General features: G+C 39.4%; 1 protein-coding gene across 1 annotated transcript in view; it reads left to right on the forward strand.

The window, feature by feature from the left end:
* MAPK12 (mitogen-activated protein kinase 12) overlaps positions 1–24,608 on the forward strand; it is a 33,879-nt gene that overhangs the window by 358 nt on the left and 8,913 nt on the right. Inside the window, exons 2-6 of the mRNA XM_066550680.1 lie at positions 449–578; positions 10,891–10,949; positions 12,251–12,362; positions 21,331–21,360; positions 23,097–23,144. Coding sequence (XP_066406777.1) covers positions 449–578; positions 10,891–10,949; positions 12,251–12,362; positions 21,331–21,360; positions 23,097–23,144 — 379 coding nt within the window. The remainder of the gene's footprint in view (positions 1–448; positions 579–10,890; positions 10,950–12,250; positions 12,363–21,330; positions 21,361–23,096; positions 23,145–24,608) is intronic.

Consider the following 24,608-nt stretch of genomic DNA (forward strand, 5'->3'; position numbering starts at 1 on the left):
TCCCTGGAGCGAGCAGAGCCCGGAGCGCTGCCCCAGCCCTGCCCGGGAGCGCTGCCCGCCGCTGCCGAGCCCGGCCCGCGGCACCCCGGAGCGGCAGCGTCCCTGAAGCCCAGGGTGTTTTAGCGGTTGGGGCGGGCCCCTCGGTTTGGCTCTGCGTTGGTGGTGGGCTTGGGTGTTTAGTGGGATTTTTTTGTCTTATTTTTAGTTCGGGAATTTTTTTTTTTTCCACTCCGCAGATGTTCCTCTTTAAAGCTTTTGATAACTCTCTACAATTCATCACAGAGCCTGGCAGGCTTTTAAAGGAACGAAGTGAGATGGCTGCTGGCAGAGATGCTCTGGGGCGGTGGTCTCCCCCCGAGGGCCCGGCAGCGTGGGGCAGGATGCAGCCGCTGGGGTTTGCAGACTTGCTTCGGTCCTTGCTCACCGAACTCTTTCTTTTCCCTTAAAGCTCAGCTGTCGATGGAAGAAGTGGTACCAAAGTGGCCATTAAGAAATTGTACCGCCCGTTTCAGTCTGAACTCTTTGCCAAACGAGCTTACCGAGAGCTGCGTCTCCTGAAACACATGAAGCATGAAAACGTGAGTTGAGTCATTAGCTCAAAACCACACCTTAGGCACTTTAAATCAAAAAAATGTATGTATATTTGGACAAGGCAGATGTGTAGCTGAATGGAATTCTGAAATCTTTCAGCCTGTTTTTTTGTCTGCCTGACCTACAAACATCAGTTCACACAAACTAGAATATCCTGTGGGAAACACCACTTAATTTCCACGTAGGAAAAATTGGGTGGGGAAGGTTAGGACCACAGTGCAATTTGCTCAGTGCTAGTGAGAGGGATTAAAGACCAGAAATTACAGACTCCATTGCTATGTTCCTGTGAGTTGCAGGAGAATACAGAGCACAGGCCTGTGGGTCTTAGGTGCCAGCATCTTTTTTTGTTTGTTTGTTTTTGGTTTTTTTTTTTGTTTCCCTGAGCTTGCATGAAGATGCACACATGCATATCTTTGAGGAGGGGTTAGCATTTTTCTCCATTTTTATTGTTCATGAAGCATTTGAACCTTTCAGGCTGATATTAATGGGAAACAGAAAAAGTCCACAAATGACTAAACAAATTGCTTTACGGTGAAGCAGAGAATAAGGTAATAGAACTCTGCACATGATTCCCATATAATGTGAAAGAACAGCTGTAGAAAGAAGTGTTGAAAGTGTGATTGAGAGAAAGATTCATGGTCCCAATACTGTTTAGGAGTTCAGGAAAAAATAAAGAAGAAGTTTGTGCAAAAACAGTTGTTATGGAGACTTAAAGCATGGATACCAGGTGAGAAGAGTCCCAGGGTGGGCTTGGAGGGTTACAGTAGTATTTTTAAGTGCTGTTCATGAAGAATGCATATGAGAAAAAACACCTTATCATTTGGAGGGAGTTGTTAAAATTATGCATAAGAGCATAGTTTAAAATGTTAATTGATGTGGAAGATTAGACTATACCTCCATTCAGAGGGCCTTCACAAAAAAACTGAGAGATCAAAAGCAAGGATGAGAGAAAGTGGTAATAACAATAATTAGTCATTGCCATTTAACATTATAATAATAATATTGTGAGTACCAACTAGGTTTGTTTGACGAATAATTTGTGGGCTGTCCTGGCAATCCAGAAGGAGAAAGAACTTTTTCTAGGCTTAAGAAACTGTCTACTTGTTTTAATCTAAATCTTTTAGTCTGATTACTTCAAAGTAACTGCCTCATAACCACTGCTGCATATGTTTAAGAGTTAATGTTTGCAGGAAACTTCTGTGTATGGTCTTTAATACTCTCAGCGTTTTCTTTACTGAACATTTGGGAGCAGAGCAGCCTGTGCAGTTGCCAAGCTCCTAACTATGTCCAGAATTTTGAGATTATTTTTCTTCCATTTCCCAGAATAATCTGTTAGGTAGCATTTTCCACTCATAGCAGGTTTTATGCAGTGTAAGCCCTTTGGAACAATACTCTAGAACTCCACTGTGGGCTCAATTGGTAATTAAAGAGTCCAGAGGAAAATGCTCACTGGGGAACCTGAGCACAATCTGTACAAGTTACAAATCAATATATATGAAGGAAGGGAATGATTTACAATCTTAGGAAACAGTTTGGGCCGCAGAAAGAAGCAGTTTATGTACTAAGGAAAAGTTTTAACATGAATTGTTAAAATCATCTATTCATTAGAGAACAAAGACTGAATAAATGATGCTGCAGGGGTTGGAAGCAGAAACTGACTGTTCCAGCCATCTGTGATGAGACTGGCAGTGCAGCCATCAAGACAATTCCTATCTGCCACCCCAGACTCACTCCCTTTTGTCAGTCATGTTGGCCGTGGTGAATTAGAAGCAGCAGCAATGCCTTTAGGATTTTCAGTTCTTGAGCTGATCTCAAAGGTACTCCTTTAGCTGCTTCACCCATCCAAAATTAAACCAGAATGGCAGTATTGCTCCTCAGCATGATTTTCTACCTGACCCCTTGGACCCACAACCATTCTGTCAAAGAGCTTCTTTTTGCATATTTCGTAGAAACATAGAACCACAGAATGGCTTGCATCGAAAAGGATATGAAAAATCATCTAGTTCCAACCCTTCTGCAGTGGGCAGGGACACCTTTCACTAAACCAGGTTGCTCAAAACCCCATCCAATCTGACCTTGAACACTTCCAGGGATGGGATGTCCACAACTTCTCTGGGCAACCTGTTCCAGAGTCTCACCACCCTCTCAGGAAACACTTTCTTCTGTTTATTTGATAGTTAAAATTGCATCCAAATCACTCTTCTTACCTGTTTTTATTTCAAAATTACTTCTGTGACCACAGGGAATTTGATGTTGGCTTTTATGGAAAGCGTGATGTTTTATTTGTTTCACTCTGATTACCTCTCAGTGGACCATCTCTGCCCCTCAGAGAGTTTTCAGGGAATTCTTGTGTTAAGCATGCAGCAATACATTATCACAGTTTATTTAACCTTATGCTGTATTCAGAATGATGGAAGAAATTATAATGGTCTGACACATTGTGTTAAAAATAGCAGCTCTGATCTTCCATTAAGATAGCAGAAGATCCCATTAAACCTGTGTTTCATGGATATAATTCATCAGCATGTCAGTGAAGAAAAATGGAGGAAAACTACTGCTTAATACCCTAGACGACCTCCATTATATCCCCTTTGAGGAATATGCTCAAATTTTTTATGCAGAATGGTTGTAGGATGACCAGAAGTCCTGCAAAAGCAAATACAGGAGTAATTATACCAAATTTTATTGGATTTGTATTTTACTTTGTAGGGACACTAAGTCACAGGTCAATTTGCTTGTCTATTTAGGCATTTTCAGGAGGAGGTGGCTGGTTGCACCATCTTTCATTAGACCTTTGCTCTCCCTAAAGTCTCTCAAGTAAATGTAGTGAGGCATATTTCTGCATAGACCATGTAGTGAGGAATGTTCCTGTGTAAACCATGCAGACTTGATCACATGGGGCTTCTCATCAGCCCTTTGCAAACAAATCCAAAGGAGTGTTGAGAGCCAAGGGACAGAGGCTGTGTGTGAAGGGGATGAGACTTTTCTGTGAGAGGTAAATCAGTCTTTAATGGCGCTGGTATGCTTTTTTTTTTTTGGGTAGGCCTTTTAATTTGAGAGGGCACAGGATGTTTCCCAAACTTCATAAGCTGTTTCTACTACCAAAAAAACAGTCTAACACTGATAAATTCCTAAGACATTTCCAGAAAGAAAAGTTTGTTTCCAGTGGGATAAGCTGCTGGATCACTCTGTAGCTGTATAAATAGCTGGCATGTGGAAGGGCATGGTATGGAAATGAGGAATAACCACAGCTAAGGCAGAATGAAGAAAGCTCTTCTTGGGGCTGTTTTTCTCCTTCATTTAATCATGCTAGTTTGTCGTATTCCTTCCCATACAGCCTTACCAGCTCTTGATTATTTCTTTCACATCTGCTGAATCTTGTACAGAGGAACAGTCTTTTTACCTTTAGGAAATATTTTTCAGTAGTGCTGCTTCTGTTCCATGTTTCTGTCCATTTTGAGTTCATTTGAAATGAGGACCATTAAAATTTACCTATTATGGCTCTGGCTTGAAACCAAAAGCAGTGAAAATATGGCCAGCGTGCTAACTTTGCCCTGGCTTTAGCTCTCAAACATTTGCATAGCTCTGTATTTGTGTATTCTTCTGCAGTTAATGGAGATGTCTGTGTATGCAGAGTGAAACCCAGACAAGTAAGTGGAGGTGCAGAACCTTTAGTTTCTTTTGGCAAATAACTCAGATTTTCTTGTATGTTTGGATTGTGATACCTTGATACTGCTTTTGTTGAAACAAGTGCACAGTTGTTTGCAGTGCTCCAGCCCTGGTGCTCTCCTCACCTCCAGTTTGTTAAGAGAAATTTTCAAGCAGGAGTGCAGAATAGCTGGCAAGGGGACATGGCACTGGAGAGAGGAAGAGAAGAGCAATGGCTTATGCTGGTGGCTCGTGTCAGAGCAGAGTCTGGATTTTATCAGTGTGGTGTTTGTACATGTGTATCTACCTGTGTGTACATATATTCACCCATATTGAATTCTGACACAGTTCTACCAGTTAGTCTGAATGTGTTTCTGGAGTAACATTTCTGACAAATGCCCATTAAACATTTCATGGGTCAGTTAATATTCTACAGATGTATTCCCTTCCTGGAAACTCTGTATGTAAGAGGCCAGTGCAGTATTTGTTTAAAGGTACTCTGTATTATGTTCTCATTCATTGCTCAGGGTGGAAATTATTCTCTGGTGTATTCCCACATCTGAAGACCAATGTGTGTTTTACATTACGAGAAGCATGTAGCTTTTTTTTCCCCTCTGGAAGGAATTGGATATCCAACAGACACCAAATTATCTGTCTCTCTACAATTATATTTCTGAGGATGATCCACTTTGGTTGGCTGCTTTTTAATTCTGTTTTCTTTTTTATTTAAAAAAAATGTTGAGCTTTTTATTTTCACCTGCAGAGTGTCAACCAGGGAAGGAATTAGTTCCAGAGAAAATAGTTAGTCACACTGTGTTCTTGCCTGAGAAAAATCTTAAATCTGTCACCTTTTGCAGTTCATCTAGCTTGACATGAGCAGTAGAAAGCAGCAGCATCTGCAATGTACAAAATCAGACCAACAAGGGAGTTGTAGATGAGTGATGCCTTAATGCATGAGAGTGTGCTCACTGTGTTAGAGGAGGTTTCCTGCAGCAAGTCCTGCAGGACTGCACCAGCTAAAAACTCACATTCTTTGGGTACATATATGCCAGTAAAGTGCATATATTTCCTCTCTGGAAATGGCAAATCTCCTTATTGGTCCTTATGAAAACAAAAACACAGTTATAACTGGACAGTTCATTGCTGTCAAAAATCTGAAAGGGAGAAACACTCCTACCTTTCTGCAAGCTGAAGGGTTAGCACATCTAGGGAGCTAGATGTGGATACTGGACACTAACAGGACACTGGATTAATTTTATTTTGGTACTCAGAAGTCAACAAATCAGCATAGGGATATCTGTTGTCTTTCTGCCTATTTTCCTAACTTGACTAATAGGTGCTTTATGTAGGCTGGGCTGCAGCTGATAGCCATTTATTGACACCCAGCCTTGGGTACTGATAAAGCAGGCTGATGAGCTTATTCCATGAAATGAAAATAAGAAAAGCTGCACTGAAACCCAAACTTTCTCTTTTGATTGCCATCCAATCTTGAGATGAAGATGAGTCTGTCTGCAGGATTTGAATCTGTCCAGTGTTACATATGAGTCTTTTGAAGGAAGAGTGTGGTGATGCCCATGGGTATGGCTTGTGAGTGCCAATGTGCTGGCAGGAGAAAAGAAAGAGGTATCCAGGTGTCCCTCATCTCTGTGAGGAAGAAAGGTGACTGTGGTACAAGCCTTGGCATGAATAGTAAAGATTTTTAAAAGACTGAGAGTTTTTAGTGTAGTAAAAGGATGCCCATGATGAGAACAGCACAGGAACGTGAAGTTAATCCTGCAGAAAATTTATTGTGACATAATATGTAGTTCAGCAAGGCTCTCTCTTAAGAAATGTACTTACATGTTTAGCCTGAATGCTAAAACCACTCAACTTCACTGTGTTTTCATGCATAACATCTGCAAGAGAAAGCAGCACTTACTGTATGAGACACATAACCTACATTACTTATTAATTTATACTAGATTCTTTTGATGTACTGCTGCTTACATCAGAAACTGTCTTTTACAGAAATGAAATGGGTCAGTCCTTGAATAGAAGTAATCCAATGCAAAGTACAGGGGAAGGCAGAGGTAAGGAGCTATTCACCATTGTGCTCTGCTGTTGGAATAGTGTTTGGAAAAGAAGGCAGCTGAGAAGGGAAGGGCAGAAACCACCATACTAGTGTGAACCTGTTGTTTATTTGTTAACAACAGTAAAGTTGGTGAGTGTGGTCAGGGGACACACACAGTAGGGTTAAGAAAGGCTGGAGATGCTGCTACCCACTCCCCAATGGCTTCAGAGTAAATATATTGGGGTGAAAGCATACCTTTGGAAAACAAGTTAGACCAGTAGATGGGTAGTTTTGTGGGTTTGCACTTCAGGAAGATGCAGCATCACTCTTATGAAGACAGGCTGGGAAGGTTGTTCTGCCTGGAGAAGAGAAGGCTCTGGAGGGACCTTAGAGCAGCTTTCCAGTACACAAAGAGGGCTACAAGAGAGATGGAGAGGAGCTTTTTATAAGTGCTTTTTATAAAACAGGACAAGGAACAATAGGTTAAACTGAAAGAGGGTAGATTTAGATTGGACATAAGGAAGAAATTCTTCACTTTGAGAGTCATGAGGCACTGGCACAGGGTGTTCAAAAAAGATGTGAATGTTTCATCCCTGGAAGTGTCCAAGGCTGGGTTGGATGGATCTTTGGGCAACCTGATCTGGTGGAAAGTGTCCCTGCCCATGGTAGGGGTTTAGAACTACATGAGCTTAAAGGTCCCTTCCAAGCCAAACCAATCTGTAGTTCTGTGGAAGTGATGCAGTATTACACCCTGTCCTTGAGATAAAAGCTATTAAAGTACTTCAGTGCAGGCTGAGGAAATCTAGGTTATTTTTCAGTCAAATGTACAGTAGATACATTCTTTGTGGGAGAAATTGCCTCTTGGCAAGTTAGTTGGGGTAAAAATAAGACCCTGAAAAGGCAGCACTGCTCCTGATTTCCACAGATTCTTTTCATTGCCATTGCAGAGTGTACTGGATTCATTCCTCAGCTGAGCATCTAACTGATAGTGTCAGTAATTGTGGTGATTAACACCAAAATACATTTATAGAAGGTTTCACAGATATCTCTGGTACATTTCATATAGTCAACACTATGGAAAAATAAACTATTCTTGTGATTGTTTATGGTGGCTTACTTTAGTGCTGGAACATCATACAGTTCTTTACAAATACTGTCTTTAATTGAGAGGTTTCAAACAGAAACAGGATTTTCCATCATATTATAAAGGAGGAAGTTAACTACACTTTTATCTGTTTCTTTTCCTTTACGTGAACAAGTAGCTGGAGTTGTATCTTCCTCGAAGGATTTATTTTATCACATATTTCCTTGTGCTTAATATAGCTGCAAAAACCTCTGGCCTAAATGGAAATATGAATGACTCTGCTCCAGTACAGGAAAATAATCACAACTATGTGAAAATAATCACAACCAAACCACAACTATTAAATAAAAATCACAGAGGAAAAGGAAATGGGTCCTTCACTTTATTTTAAAATTGACTCACTATTAGTATGTCTTACCATTTTGGACACTAACATGGATTTCAGGATTTTTAGAAAACCTGGTTTTGTAAAGCAAGAGAAGTATTGTGAAATCCTTAGCATATTTAAAGAGTTTTCTGGTTCATTATTTAAAATTCCCTTCTTTGGGAGCTGGTAGCATTGGTCTTGGTGGCTTCATTCACTGTAGAGGATTTGCAGCAATGATAGGTTTGTTTCTGTAAGTTTGTAGCCTTTCCTCAGCAATAATGCACATCAGGCAGCATTACGTACCAGGAGCTCTGTGTACTCGAATGGATACATTAGAATGTTAGTGAACTTCATTAGTGTGTTTTGGGGCTGGTCTGTTCTGCATGGAAACATGTTCTTCATGCTCCTGTGTTTCACAGGGGGTGCCTGATAATGCCTTGGTGCACAGATGCATGCAATAGAGCAGCCACATTATTTCATCCTCCTCTGTGTCCCTTCTTTTCATTGTGGTGTCCCAGTGTCTTTCACTGCTACATTCAGATGTGGTGGGATTTATTTTCTTATGGTTCTTGCTTAGGTGTATGAGGGCATGGAAATACTTGCTAAGAAGAACAAGCAAGACTTTTGAGAACATGGAGCTTAATAAGGGAAGATGCATATTAAATGACATTACTGCTAAAATGTTAACTTCCTTCTTCATATATTGTACATCTGAAGAGAGCACACAACTTTTCTGGTTGTGTGTTTGCATACACACACTGCCTTAGGAAATGTCTGTAGAGCTGCATTATGCTCCACTGTTGCGAAATATGTCTTTGTAATCCCGTCCTCCTCCTTTCTCTCACTACCTCCACAGAGAAAAGAAAAACCTTATGTAAAACTGTCATAAAAAAGAAAATTCTTATTGTAATGTTAGCACTAGCGGTATTACTTCAAATAATAACCACATCCTCTGTGGGTTTAATTATTATTTTATAGTAGTTATTCTTCTTTAATTAGTTTCATATAACAGTCCCAAGTAAATATTATTAGTGACTTTTTTTTCAAAAATATATGTGGCTACAGAGAAAGGGAGTTATAATTTTCTGCCTTCATCTTTATTAGTTTTTCTATCTTCTTCATCATTTTGACAATATCCAGTCTAACTGTAGTAGTCTGCCCTTAATGTGGAAAGACCAAAAATGTGTGCAATAAGGATTTCATCATGGTTGGGCATTTAAAGCTTTAAATAAAGGAAGGTGTCCTTTTCTTGCATTTCCCCCCTGCATTTCTGCTCATGCTTCTCTTTATTTTTACTTTTTTAAGAAGATGTCTGATTTGGATGACAGTTCTTTGTGTATGACATAATGTCTGTATGGCCACAAAGATAGGGTTGAACAAGGTTATAAAGCTTATTAGTCTTTTAGCTTGCTTCTGGCAAAGTCCTGCATAGCCTCATGTTGCTAAGAGCATGTCCTGGTTTAGGGCAAATTTGGTAGAGAATCTCCAAGGGGGGCCCCTCTAGAAAGCAAACCCACACAGCCCCTCCCCCCAGCCGGTTCGGGAAGAATTCCTCGGAGAGGAGTGGAAAGAACCTGTTTATTTAACAGGCACAGCACCCCCAGCACACAGAATGAACAATACCAGATGACACCGCTCTGACAAAGCTGACAAATTCAGAAAGTCTCTCTTGGGGGTGGTCGCTCTATTCTCAGTCCCTCTGGTGCTGGGGCAGCTGCTGCAGCCACAGGGTGCAAACTCTCGGTGTTCCCAGGTCCCAGTCTGGAGCAGGTTCGAGATGGTCGCAAAAAAGGAAAGGAGAAACAGTCCAGGAAGAAATTTGGACTGTTTAGCTAACCTAGCTAATGAGCAGGAGCAAAGCAGAAGCAAGAGCGAGAGCGAGAGAGCAAAGCAAAAAGCAAAAGCAAAAAAGCAAAAGCAGTACTAAGTACTGCCCATCTCTGTGTCCCACCAGGCTGATAAGAACACCCAAACAAAACTTTAACTCTTCAGAGCCAGTCTCAAAGGCACAGAACATAATAGCCAGCATAAACAGAACACATGAATGGGGATACAAGCATCATAATGTCACCCTAGGATAGAGCAGCAAAGTTGTGGGTTCAGTCCCCACACAGGCCATTTCACCTAAGAGTTGTACTCAGTGATCTGTGTGGGTTCCTTCCAGCTCAGAATATTTTGTGATTCTGTGACATAGCAACCTGCACCTGGGAAACACCACAAGCACTCTGAGGCTTGGGAGTCTTCCTCTGAACAGACAGAAATGGTCATGAATTAGCAGCAGACGTAGAAAAGAAGCAGCTCTAAAAGCCTGTGTTATTTAGGCACTGCCTGGATTATGCAGCATCTAAAATCTGGCTTTAGATCACTGCAGCTACTTCTTTTTGAGCATTGAGTTCTGTGTATTTAATTTTCTGGTGTTCAGTGGTCTTGAAAGAAGCATTGATATTTAGTGTAGTGCACCCAGTCAGTTTGTGTAGTTCTCCCAAAACCTATACTAATAGGAAAAGCTGTGGTGGAAAATCCATTTTACTAGATTATTATTTGTCTGTTCAGTGATAGCATGCTTTTGTTTAACAAAAAAAACTCTTTGGAGAACCTGAGGTATAAGCCATAGTAAATCGTATAAAGTTCTTGCTAATTTTTTCTCAATACAAACAGTTTCATTCTGATTTCTTCATTGTACTTCCAGGAAGCTATTGTAGTCTATGTACCTAAATTACCCTGTTACTGAAATTGAAGATGTTTAAAGTGCACTTCATTGATAGGCAGCAGGCCCAGCTAGGTGGAGAGCACTTACAAGTGCTTCATATTATAGACTGATTTTTCTACTTTATTTTCAGCATGTCAGTATTTAAAGTGATAAAATACTGTCTCCTCTTAACATAAAATTGTTAGCCTCTGAACTTTTAGTTCCAGTAGGTACTTCTTATATTTTTTTGTCACAGGGTAAAACTGTCGTCTGAGTTATAAAATCTAACACATAACAAATCCTGTCACTACTTTAGGTATTCTTTCTGCCATGTTTATGCCTGTAGCTAATGTCTCCATATGTTTTGGATTATATTTTTTCACTTATTAGGTGATTTAGGCTTTATTGTGTCAAATCAGCCATTAATTTTTTTCTACTTTTTTCTTTTTTTTTTTTTTTAGGTCATTGGAATTTTGGATGTGTTCACACCAGATGTAACACTGGAGAAGTTTAATGACTTGTAAGTTCAAAGTTGTTAATTTTTGGAGCAGAGCATTGTTGCTTATGCGGGATGAAAGGTTGTTGCTTTTTAAATAGAGAATTTCAAAATTGTTGCTTCATGGACCTTTTTTCCTGAGTTTCATCTTAATATAACTCTTACATGCAGCTTTGGTGGGCTGGAGTTCTCAGATTGTCATTGGATCCAGTTTCCTGTCTTTCAGCCCTTAATAAATGGCAGTTTAGTGAATTCCCTAATCCACCTTACAAATAGTGATTTCTTACCCTAAGGCCCAGTTTGCTCAAATGGTAGGACAATTCTTAACCCAGTCCAGTAGGCTGGATGAAAGTTACCCCCACTATGTGGCATATCTCAGTGGGATCCATCCAAATTCAAGGATCAGTTAAAAGTGCTTGTGCTGCTGAATTTTTTGGTGTTTATCTGCATTGTGGTCTGTTGTGTCCCATTATTTTTTTCCCAGTCAGGGTCCAAACAGCACCTGATACAGGTTGTTTCTGCCACATCTCCCTGACCTTTGGTGGCATCTCAAACACAAGGTGTTTAACATGTCTGCTGTTTTACTTGTTTACTGCTACAATTCTGCTGAATTAGAGTTGCTAGAGACACAGTGCCCAGAAATCCTTTAGGGTTTAATGTAGGTTTCCTGTGTTAGTAGAACTGTTCTGGATTTCATCTAGTGTATCTATGTTTCCTAAACAACCTTGTGTATTTATATGTTAACAAAGAAAGCTATCTACAGAAAAATGTACAAAATGAAGTACAGAAAACATGGAGCATGTGTTCATATTGATTGTTGAGCCAAAATAAATGTTGTCCATATTGTCTATTGTGCTAGCATTTTACACAACTTATGTAATAGAGTGCACATGTACATGATGAGCATTGAAGCACTGTGTTTTAAATGAGACCCTAAAATCATCCTCCAGATTTTGCTAGTTCTGTGGCTGTGCTGCTCAGTCATGACTGTGAGATACATTGCCTTGCATGAATGTCTTAGTTTTTTTTTTTCAAAGCTGTCTTTGAAATATCATGAGGCTTTGGTTAGTTTCTTTCTAAGCTAGTTCTGATAACTAGCAAATTTCCATAAATAGTGATAAAACTGGGCAATACCTCTTTAAGACAATCAGATAAAAACAGATAGGCTTGGAGGGTGGGAGGATGAATTGTTTGGTAAATGGAATGATCTGTAATTAAATATTGTAATTGAACTATAACATACAATAATGGTTTACATAACAAAGTTAATCAAGTTAATCTGTTTGGTTTTCTTTCTTTTTTTTTTTTTTTTGTTTTCTTTTAAGCTACCTCGTCATGCCATTTATGGGAACAGACTTAAGTAAGATAATGAAGCATGAGAAATTAACTGAAGATCGAATCCAGTTCCTGGTATATCAGATGTTGAAAGGCTTAAAGGTTTGCCAGTTGTACTACTATTTTGATTTCACAGTCTTTTTTCCCAGTAAACTGTTATGGAGAACTATAAGTACTTATAATTTAATAGCAGGATAAAATTTATCTCACCTAGTATAGTAAAAATTATATACTAAATTAAAATTATTATATTAATTTATTATAGAAAGTATAATTTTATAGCTGAAGAATCCTGTCTCTCTCAGTTTCTTGTCTTACATAAGGTGCTCCAGTCCCATAGTCATCATCATTAAGCTTCACTGGCTTTGCTTCAGTATCTCTCTTAAACTGAGAAGCCCATAGCTGAGCACAGCACTCCATGTGTGTCTCATGAGAGCTGAGAAAAGGTTAAGGATCATCTTCAAGGTGCTGGCAATCCTCTGCCCAATACATGAGGCTTTTGGTTGGCTTTGGTGCAAAGGCACAGGTCCTTTTCTGCCAAGCTGGTCAATCTCCAGCCTTGTCTGGTGCATGACATTATTCCCTCCCAGGATTTTGTGAACTTTGGTGGGTTCCTGTCAGCCCATTTCCTTAGTTTGTGGAGGTCTCACTAAATGGCAGCACAATCATCTGGTGTGTTAACATTATTGTCAGTTCTGCATCATTTGCTGAGTTGCTGAGGGAGCCCTCTGTCTCATCATCCAGGTCAGTAATGAAAATGATAAACAGATCTGACTTCAGTACCATCCCTAAGGGGGACACTGCTGGTGATGGGCCTCCAGCTGGACTTCCTGCCACTGATCACAGCTGCTTGATCAAAGTTCAGTCAACGTTGATCCAGGCAGCTCAGTCACTGTCCATTAATCTTACTCCTACTTCCACTGTCTCTCAGGGTGTTATGAGAGCTTCAAAAGCCTTACAAGAGACAAGGTAAACAACACTGTCTGCCCTCCTGTCATCCACCAGTCCAGTTGTCTTATCGTAGAGGGCTATCAGGCTGTCAAGCATGATTTTCTTCTGTAAATCCATGTTGATTACTGCCAATCAGTTCTTTGTCCTTGTAATTTTTGGAAATGGTTTCCAGAATTACTTGCTTATCACATTCCCAGGGAGTGAGGCGCAGCTGACTGACCTTCTTTGATCCTCTTCTTCAATACCCTTTTGAAGACATGAGCAATATTTGCTTTCTTGCAATCATAAGGAACATCTCCTGATCACCATGACCTTTCACATACTTTTAAGTGGACTCCTGATGACATTGGCCAGCTTCTCTTAGAATTCATGAGTGCATCCCATCAGGCTGTAATTTTGTGTTTGTTCAGATATTCCTTGTTTGATCCTCCACCATTGAGGGTTAAGTCTTCCTTGGTCCAGACTTTTCCAGCAGTTTCAGGGACCTATGATATGGCAAATAGTACCAGTAATGATGGATTAAAAGAAGCGTTGAGTACCTTGGCTTTTTCATGCCCCTGGTGCAGTTGGCTGTGTTCTCCCTAGTTTTGTTTTTGCTCCCAGTTTACATGTAGAAGTCCTTCCTGTTGACCTTTGTGTCTCTTACCAGATTCAGGACAAGAGGGCTTTGCCTTTCCAGATTCCATCTCTGCACACTTGGGCAGTATCTCCACATTCCTGCAGGGTGATCTGACTCTGCTTCTATCTCGTGTATGCTTTTTTATGTTTTGGTTTCCCTAGGAGTTCTTGTCTCCTGTCACCTTTCCTTGATCTTGACTTAACTTGTGTCTGTTTATTGTGTGCTGATGTTTTACACTATGAAGATAGAAAAAGACTCATAAAAGACTATAATGGCCCATGCAGATTTGTCTAGCTTTGAACTGTGTAGGAAAGCTTCATCTTGAAGCTCTTCCAGTAAGTCTTGGGAAGAATAATGATTTTGATATATCATTTTCTTAAATAAAAAGTATAACCAAATGCCATGTATAAGTTAGTTGTTGGTCTTGTTCATGATTTTCTTTGTCTTTTCACGTAGTAAGCCTGACTGTTAATCCTCCATTCCTTCTCAGAAATTATGTTTATATTCATCTTTGTTTTATCTCTTAGATACTGTCCTATGTGGACTGCAGAGCTTACAGCTATAGCAAATAACATAAAAACATAATCTTGAATTTTACTAACTCTCACAAGAATGATTCTAAATGTATTAGCTGTCATATACTTTGCATGTGTTTCTTCCTCATCTTTTGCTAAATACTGTTTAATTTTGCTACTCCTTTTTTCTGCTGTTTGGCTTTTAAAAATTGGACTGAGCATATTGAAGTTCATGGTCTTACAACACAAAAAGAAGATATTCCTTAAGCTCACTGGTTTTATCTATAACCTATGTTAATATGATGTGAAAATGATTCTTGGTCCATATTAGTACTACAGTTCTTAAATTACTGTGTTTACTTTTTGGGTATACTACTTTTTTCTTTTGGTGACACAATTCCAAGAGAAGAAAACCCTTTACCTAGGTCTCAGGTTTTATCCAGGCTCTCCTGCAGTAAAGGCTGTTGAATTCTCTTTGCTGCTCTGGAGACATAAGGAGGCTATGGAATGGCACTTTCTTAAATTGTGTGTCATTCCTTGGCTGCTGCTGGCACTGTACTGTTTTGGTTTTATGGTCCTGTAACCATACAATGTATGGACAGAACTTTCCTCTGTGCTTGTACAGATAAGTGAAGTCAGTGTAGGGGTTTGCTTGTGCAGTGGAAATATAGACCTGATTTTGATACAGGAATGTCTGGCACTTCCATCAGGATGTGGATTCATCCAGATCTATACTTGCATTGCCAAACACTATTAAAAAATAATTAAATAGCAGCACAGCATGCCACAGCATACTGGACAATGACATCAGGAACAGCATAACCACGATTCTGTTGTCCCTCAGCACTTAACAGATACAGAAGGGCAAGTAAATTGTTTTACTCCCATCACAAAATGTAATAAATACATTTTCTTGTTGAGTCCTGCATTATTGATTTCTCTTTGACCCTATCCTGGATTTTGTGTTCTTATTTTATTTTAGATTTTTGCTCACATAGCCTTTTACATGTGCTAAGTCATTATCTTTTGTGTTCTACAGTTGTGCGTTTAAGTGCTACAATTCCCATTTTACAAATGTAGGTGCTCAAGTCAGGTAAACTAAAGCCAGGTTTGGGGAAAATGGTTTGATTTAAACTGGAGGAAATTCACCTCTTACCTGGATTCTGAATGTGGAGTTATGATTTCAGTTCTGTAATTAGCTCCCTAGTCACAAAGCCATGTCCTAATAAGTGTTGTCTTAAGGACTGTGTAAAGTGGAGTGGTCTGTTTAAGTTCCAGCAGGTAACTGTCTGGGAAGCAAATTTCTGGGAGAGACATTCTATTCACCAGGGATGAAAAACTGTATTTCTGCTGACTTTACAGGCAAGCAGTATGTGAACTGTAAAGAATTAGCTTAGGTTGAGTGTAGTGGAAAGGATGAATAATTAATTTAATTCTGGTGAAATGGCTTAGAAACATTTTGGGCCTAGTGACAGACACTCTATGACAATGGCCAGCAGAGCAGAACTTGTGGCTCCAAAGGCTGATGCTGAAGTCTGTTGGATCAGTAAATGTGGAAGACAAATGTGGAGCAACTGGGTGTGGTTGACATACATGGGAAGAAAACAGAGCAGGAATTTATGAGGATATATTGGGCAGGTTTGTGGCAAGGTTTGTTTGTTTTTGTTTGTTAGTGAAGGCTGCAGGGGCGGCTGCTGTGAGAAGACACCAGGAACTGCTTCCATGTTGAACAAAGTTCCAGCTGGCTGCAAAGCAGACCCACTGCTGGCTAAAGCTGACCCAGCAGCAATATTCATGGCATATCTGTGGCAATACATTTAAGGAGGGGTAAAAAAATGTTGGCATCAGCTGTGAGAGGGGAGTGAAAAAATGTGAAGCAGCCCTGCAGGCACCATGGTCAGTGAGGATAGAGGGGGAGAAGATGCTACAGGTGCTGGAGTAGAGATTTCCCTGCAGGCCATGGAGACCATGGTGGCACAGATTGCTCCTCTGCAACCCATGGAGGACCATGACAGAGCAGATATCCAGACAGCAGCCATGGCTCCCCCATGCTGGGGCCCAGGGATGTGGCCTAAATGAGGCTGCAGCCCATGGAAAGCCAGTGCTGGAGCAGGCCCCTGGCAGGTTTAGTGATGAGACCTGTGGCCCTTGGGGGACCCACACTGCAGCAGTCCACTCCTGAAGGACTGCATCCTGTGTAAAGAAGTTGAAAGAGTTCAAGAAGGACTGTGTCCTGTGGGAGGAGCATAAAAATAAAAGCAGTTACATGGCAACAGCTACCAGCAGGGATGCTGAGATAGTAACTGTGATAAATGTTCTGTAAGAAGTGGTTTACCTGAATAGTTTCTTACCCCATGTTTTTGAGAGTAAAACTGTATGTACCTCAAAATTACCAGCAGGAAATAAAATATTATTTCGCTACTAGACTGTTTTGTCATTTCTTATTACACAGCAAACTCTGGAGAACAGTCTTTACTGTATCTGTTCCATTAAATTTTGGATTCTCATTGAACCATTTCAGACAAAAGTATACACCTAGCTGAAAATATTTTTAAGAAATAGGAATAGTCCAGTGTTTGAGGCACATTCTTGTAGCCCTGTCTGTGCTAGGAAATATGTTAAGCTGAAGGCAGTGTTGCTAACATGCAGACAAGAAAGAAAATGAGTCAGTAATTTGTTTATTCTTTTACAGATATCAGTAAATTAGCTGTTTAAGAAAGGGTTAGCCAAGTTTTTCATGAAAGTCTTGTACTTTTTAAGGTCTACTCTATCTGGGTTAAAGACAGCCCATCTGTGTTTACTTGGATGCTTTTTTGGTGGGGCATGGGGAACAAACATACATTTAGCTAGAACTCAGTAGAGGCATTATAAGGGAAAAATGCTTGCAATACCTGGGAAGAGGGAGAATGCCACTGTAGATCTTTGTGGTAAAACTCATTCAGCTTCTCAAGCTTACCCTCTCCTTTGTATGATGACTTTGTTTTTCACCTTTTAACTTTGATGGAGTCAGTTCTGAGGGGGTTTTTTTGGTGTTAAAGATGTAACGTGCAATATGCATTTGTCCTTCGTAAAGTATATAAGAACTTTATGGTATCTGTATTTATGTCTGGTCAAAGGCAAGAAGGCTGTTCATCATTTTTGTCACATTGCATGTTATCTGTAACAACCTGTTTACATGTGACAGTTAAAGCTGTGTAAGGGAGAACTGTGTGACTGATGTACTGTGAAGGGATAAGGGAGATTTTTGCTAAGCCCCCCCACTGTTGCTTCCTTGCAGGCTTCATTTCTACATTCTGTCTGTAGGCTGGTTCTGGATTAGTTGTATACAAAGGGCTCAACAGCCTTGATTTTAAAAAAACCTGTATAAATTGAGGTCAAGACTGAGTTCATGAAGATTTTTATCTTCAGCCATTGCTCTGCAAGTCTGTACAGTTCTTTTTTGTCAGTTCTTATCATTTTACTGTCTTTTTTCTACAGAGAATGAAATATTAATTTTCTTTCTTTGGTGAGCCTTGTAATTCAATGTGATGTGACACCACTTAAAAAACAATAGCTTACCTCTCCTTTGCCTGTTGCCTAGTTGGGCCTTAGTCTGGTATTAAATTTTACTTACATGTGAGCTTGCATCTTGGAAGGACTTTCATAATTTCTTTTTTGTTATTGTTTGACAGAAAAGCTGTGTATTGTCAAAGAGTACAGAAGGCAAGCTAAACATAAATGTCTGTATATGTAGGTGGAAAGAGACTGGAGCTTTCAGTCTTGGGTCCCTGTTCTGCAGGAATGCCAGCTGGGCTCCTGTTCATAGAGGTCTGGGGGAGGTGGCTGTCAGTCCTCTCTCTTTATTCATAGTGCTTGGGAAGGGACAGACAGCTCTTGGGCCATGCAAACACCTGTTCAAACTTCTCTTACCATATTTTATGGTAAGATGTACTACTCTGATTCTCTCCTTTTCTCATTTGTATTTACTGGCTTTTGTTCACATTTATGCTGGATTTTTCTGCTTCTCTGCTTTCCCTTCCCCCTCTGACTCATTTCCTCTTCAGTTTTTACTTCCCCGCCAAGATGCTTCTCATTTTCATTTTGCATGTTGCCTAGAACACATTCTCCCGAGTCTTTGCTAATTCCCTTTTGATTAGCTTTTTATTTTGTGTAGCGATTACATAGAAAGAAATGAATGTTTAAAATTGAGGTGATTGTTGGATGACTTCCTAGCATGATCTGAAGTTTGCATTCCAGGATTTATGCATGCTATCAAAATTGTCTTTAGGATAATGCGTAGAGCTCCCGTGCTCCAAGGAACTTCACTTGTGTTAACTGGGTTCTTGAATAAATTATGGTTCAGGTGAAGTGGTAGAAACATTGTGAAGGATATGATTACTCTGTTCTGAATCATTAAGAATGAAATATCTGTCAATAGATGGATAATTTAATGAGGAGAGCCAGTAAGAACAGGATCCCATTTCAGAATCCTGTTGAACAGAAATAGAAAACCTTCTGAATGAAGACTGGCACAGTTCCAGTGTTGCTACCTGCCAGGAGATTATGAAATGCAATTAAAAAAATACTGCTATTGTTAAAGGAACATTGCAGCCCAGCACCAGTATTTCAGCTTACAGAAAGGCTGATATGTGCATTGCAATCAGGAATAACTGCTAATTCAGGTAATCTCAGTAGTGTTATGTTAAGAGGAGCGTTCAGAAAACATAGGAGCTTTCCCCAAAGTGTTAACATGATTTTGGTGCTGTGAACATTCATAAAACCTTCAGTGGGGTGAGAATGACAGCAAAATCACACTCTTCCCCCCAAAGAGGTGAGATTTTCTTTAACTGAAATTTTGAAGGGTGCAGACCTTTTAACTCCTGTTTCTACATTCCACATTCTTAGGTGCCAAATGACTGGGTCTGCCAGCTATTTCCTTACTGCGTACAGTCTTAGCAGCACTAACCAACTATAGAATATTTTAAGCATCTGTTCTGGAAAATCAAGAGGCTTCAGTTAGAAGATATTGCAATAATTTAGAATGCTAGTAGATATTGTGATATCCTTGATCAAGATAGCGATAACAGAGGACATCTTTTTCTTAACTCAGTGGGAGTTTAGCTATTTACAGTTACATTTCTGGTTTGGGTTTGTTGTTTTCTTTTTTAAAGTGCATATGGTCTCCATGTACAATTGACAAACTTCCTCCTCCTCCTGTCCCAATTCACTTCATGCACATCCATAACAGATAAAACATTTTGTAGTTTTGTGTTTGCTGTAGTGGTTTTACAGCAAACATTCTGTGAAGCAGCCGTGTGCCCTCAAAGTCTTGTGTCAGCCCCAGGAAATCCTGTGAGAGGCTTTGGCATTTCCTATGGGTGATGTTAAACCTTGCCCAATTTATAAGTAATCTGCAGCAGGAGCTGGTGTACTGCAGCTGCCAGGACAGGCCTGGGCTCTGGCACAGCAGTGTGACCCTGCAGCAGCAGGGCCCTACCATGGCCTGGGCTGGATTGGTAAAGTTGTAGGCACAGGGTCAAAGGAAGTGGGGGCTTTTCCCCCCATCTGTCTTTTCAGAACCTATGAGACCACATCTGGTGTGGCTGGTCAGGTGTAGGAGAGGACTAACTGTCAGAGGTTTTTTCAGTCACTGCTTTAAAAGCTTGGCACCATAAGCGCAGATCTTGTGCTGCTTAGGTTGTATGGGTTGTGTTTTAAGTTCAGAAATCTAAGACTGAAAGGCACATTGGTTCTGTCTGAAGAAGTTTTTTGTTCTCTAGCTTTGCTTTCTTTGTCTTGGTGTTTCTCATCTGCTGGATTATGAGGACCCTTTTGCAGAGGGACTGTTGCATTTGTGAGCTTAATTGCCCATCCTGAGGTCTGCTGGGGAAGATGGTCATTGCTGTGGCTGATTTGCAATTATCCTGCAAAGCTCCTTTCTTCTGTGCGTTTCTGTGATGTCACGCTGACTATTCTTGGTTGGTCCTCTCTGGCTCTGCCAGCTAGTTCCTAGTGACTCTGTTGCCACTTGTCCCAGTCTTCAGAGTGGAATAAAATGAAAATTCTTCAGGTGAAGCTGGAGGATTTGCATCTTCTTCATCTTTCCTCAAGTCTTTTTTTAAAATACTTTTATTGTTCTTGTGTTTTTTAGCATCACTAGTATGGTCTGTGGGGGTTTCAGATCAGTTCCCCACCCCTGAAGGGATTAGCACATCCAGGCTGCTCTTGGAAACCATGTCCTCAGTTCAGAACAGCTTTCTGCATTTCAATCTTTGCAAGAGATGCATTTATCTGAACTAGTTACTAGAAGTTCCCTTTATTGACTGTGATGAAAATAGTCTCTTCTAGGGTATCATTCAGTGGTGAGAGAAACTGCGTTCCACAGTGGGGAGCATTTGGTGACAGTCATGGGTTTGAACATCTGTATTTTGTCAGGTGTCATCCTGAAAGAACTAGTCCTGGGTGTTCAGTTTGCTGGTTTGGCTTTTGTGAGCCTTTAAATAGGTCACTGACTGGGTGATGAAAATATGCGAGTAAAGAGAATGTCTTTGAACTTGACCTTTCCATTTTCCATTGAGGAAATACTGAAGCATGTAGCAAGAATTCTCAGATAAGACCTTGACTGGCCTTCATCCCATTCTTAATGATCTCTTAAAAGCCAGTGCTGCTGAAGCATATGAATCTAAACTATGGTGGCACACCAGAGACACCTATGGTAGGAGAGCATTTCTGATGTATAAAATACCATGTTTCTTTCTGATATACATATATCAGTTGCAGTACTCAAACTGAATTAGTGGTTTCTCATTATTAAGAGGGAAAGGACAAAATACTAATGAGCATTAAATAAACATTAAAACCATAGCTAAAGGGATCTTCTGTGCAACAAATAAATTTTTTCTAATTTCAGTTTACTTTAGCACCATGTAAAAGTATTTTCTCTCCTACCCCAGGCCCACTTTTAAACTCAAGACCTTGACTAAAAAAATACTTTCTCTTTTTACAGTATATTCACTCATCAGGCATAATTCACAGGGTAAGTGGAAAAACATGAAAGATGTTTATATTTTGATAATGTGAGTGATGTTTGTGTATAAGCATGCTTATAAATAGGCCTGAAATTCAGTTTATAGGTTTTCTCAGTTTGTTGGTGCCTTTCATTTCTTCTTCAGTGGGAACAAAAGGTGGCATGGCTGTGTAAGTGTAAGCTGGCACTCAAGTTGCACTGAATACAGCTTAGATTTGGGGTTCCTAGATTACTTTTTGAAACTGAGTTGTAAGTCTCCACAAGAGCAAATAAGGTCTAAATTGAGAAAGACAAGAGTTGTGGGGGGGTTTTGTTTGTTAGTTTTTAAATGAAGATTAAACTTTTAAAAACAATGTTTAGGTTTTCTTTAAATGTTTTATTAGTGTTCAAAGTTTTGGGGGAACCGTAGAAACTGAAAAAAATTGCCCAAAATTATAGAGACTTAAGAACCTCAGGTTTTTTTTTTGGTTTTTTTTTTCTTTAGAGAAATTAAGCATTTGTTTCTTTTTTAATCCCTTCTCTGTATAAAGTCCACTTGAAATCACTTCTGCACTGTGAAGAAGGAGTTCTGAATGATGCCTTTGTGGTACCAAGCAGTATCTCTTCCCCCAAAACTGTGTTAGAACAGTAGAAATTGTCCTTTTTTAATAAAGTGTCAGGAGCACCATAGACAGTGCACATTGTATCAGCTTTAAGCTGGACATGGAAAATGCACAACTGACAAAATAATGTAAAATATTTATATTTTTATTATATTTATTTATTATTTAATTATTTATTATTATTATTATTTATTTATTATTTTTGCAACTGCTGGGATCATGGTCTAAACTTACCCTTGCTTAGTTTTCTTCTAAGGTCTCTCTTGATGACCCTTGAACTTCTTGGTTTCATTATGGTTTTTTGCACCAAATTGTTTCTCTCCAAGGCCCCTCTGATCTTAAAAGATCTTTGTATAAAACAGGTGGATCCCTTGTTAAAAAGTTCAGAGAAGAAGATACTTCTAAAGATCTTGTGCTAAAGTGTATCAAACAAAGGTTTGAAAAAGCTGAAGGAAAATGTATATCTAATAATGTATTTCTGAGCCATTGATGTTGCAATATCATCTTAGTCCTTGCCAGTAGTCTTCCCTTTGCTAAACTTTACAACTGTGGAAGATCATTGGAAGTCTCTAAGGTGGCTTAAGAGACTTAAGGGAATACTTCTTTCATGTTGCAGTTGTGTTGACTTTCTTAGGAAATTGATTTTTCGACAGAAAAGAGCATAGAGTTTTACGTAAAATCTTGTTTGATTCTTTCATTACTACTTCTAAGTCTATCAGGGTAAGGAATTTTTATAATGCATATTTTACTATGCAACATGTAGAGTCCAGAACTATATATGTGAATTGTTAACCTTGTGGTCTTAATATTAAATGCAACAAGTTTATGTCCAAACCCCTCTCATAGAAAAATTAGTGAATTCCTTCACTGGCAAGCATTTTCCTGACTTATAGCAGGAAAAAAAATTGATTTTTCTTGCAGGGGAAGTATAGTGGAAAAAGGCCAAATGTGCAAGTTTGCATCCTTCTTTGTGTTATTTGTGTTATGACATCATTTTATCTGTTGCTGTTCAAAATGGTTACATAAAAACTATAAAACCAGAAAGAAAGAAGGAAGGATAGCAAAAAAGAGAACTTTATTGTCTTGCTGTAAAATAAAAAAAAAAAACCAATCTCAAAACATTCATTTAAAATCTGGTTGCAGGATCTAAAGCCTGGAAACTTGGCAGTAAATGAAGACTGTGAATTGAAGGTAAGGTATGTTTATTTGAAAAACCAGTCAGACATGTTAGAAGACAGAAGACAACAGATGCAGCAGCTGTGGACATGCTGGCTGGTTTCTGTGTTGGGCCAGGCTTTTTGCTCTTGAATCACAATTGGCCTGTACATCCTCACAGAACAACAGGGAATTTGAAGGGGGACTTTTGTGTCCTGGTGTGTAAGGACACATCAGATCTTATGGCCAAGGTTTTGTCCCTAAAAGAGACATAAGAGTTGATGGGAGTGATTCGGTTATGTGAGAATTTCAGCTTTAAATAAATAGAAAAAGTCTTACTCTACAAGCTGGGAGATACAGAAGCTCAAAGGTTGTGAAGGACACCCTTAATGGAATAAAATAAAATGTGATGCAGAGCACTACAAGAGGTTTTTAGCCTGCAACACGCAAAATATATTCTTGCATGTAGCCACTGTCATACAAATTTTGGTCTTTGGAGACTGACTCAAATGTTCCAGGGTTCTGTAATTTTAATGTTTTCATATCAAACACAAAAATCCATTGACTTTCCTGGCTTGGAGGTGGACAAATTGTGAATGGATCCCACACTGATGGGAAAATAAGACAGTCTAGAAAAAACAGTTGTATATGGATGTCTTCCTCTACACCTTCAGCTGTACAATTATATTTTGAGATGCAGGCCAGGTGTCTCCTGATCTGTATCTACTTATTTAACAAATAAGTAGACAGTGCACATTGTCTACTTATTCTGCATCTTTTTCTGCACACTCTCAAAGTCAGTTTATGCAGGCACAGGATCGTGTTGCCAGATATAGTGCAACCATTTTCCCCCATGTCTGTGCACTCGGCAGCTTCCCTTGTATCAGCTCCAGTGATGATGAGACTGGAAGCAAGTTGGAACAATTCCTTGGAAGGGTAATTAATTAGCTATCAGTTTTTTCCCAGTGAGCTTTCTGATACTTGTTTTTCTCTCAACTCCTACATAGGTATCAGAAAAGTGACAGCGGAGGGTGTATGAGAGGAAATCACTGCCCTTTCTGTAGTCTCAAGTTATTTTTGTTAGTTAATGAAAAAAATTAGGAAAATTAAGTTTGCTGAGTCAAAGGAGACCTATCCTTGAGCTGAAGGAAATTGGGTCATTGTTTCATAATTCACAAATTATAAGAAGGATTTTCAAACATGCTCTGAAAATTGCTGTGGAAGTTCAAGCTGAAAAGTTGAAGATTGGAGTGTGAGAATAAAAGTTTTATATGAAGATAGTTGTTGAAATGGTACCTTGTTAAGTACAAATAGGATACCCTTGTTCCTGAGCTTAATGAAATGTAAATGAAAATAAATCATGAAGTTAAAGCATAATACACAAAAATTCTTGCTGTCATTTTCTACTTCTACAAATCTACAAAACCAAATTATATTTTAGCTGTTTCCAACTCTACATGTCACAAGCCTTGGTAGATAAATGCCTAAAAGACTCTGACA

Source organism: Molothrus aeneus, chromosome 5, assembly GCF_037042795.1.
Source record: "Molothrus aeneus isolate 106 chromosome 5, BPBGC_Maene_1.0, whole genome shotgun sequence".
In the NCBI taxonomy this organism is placed as follows: domain Eukaryota; kingdom Metazoa; phylum Chordata; class Aves; order Passeriformes; family Icteridae; genus Molothrus; species Molothrus aeneus.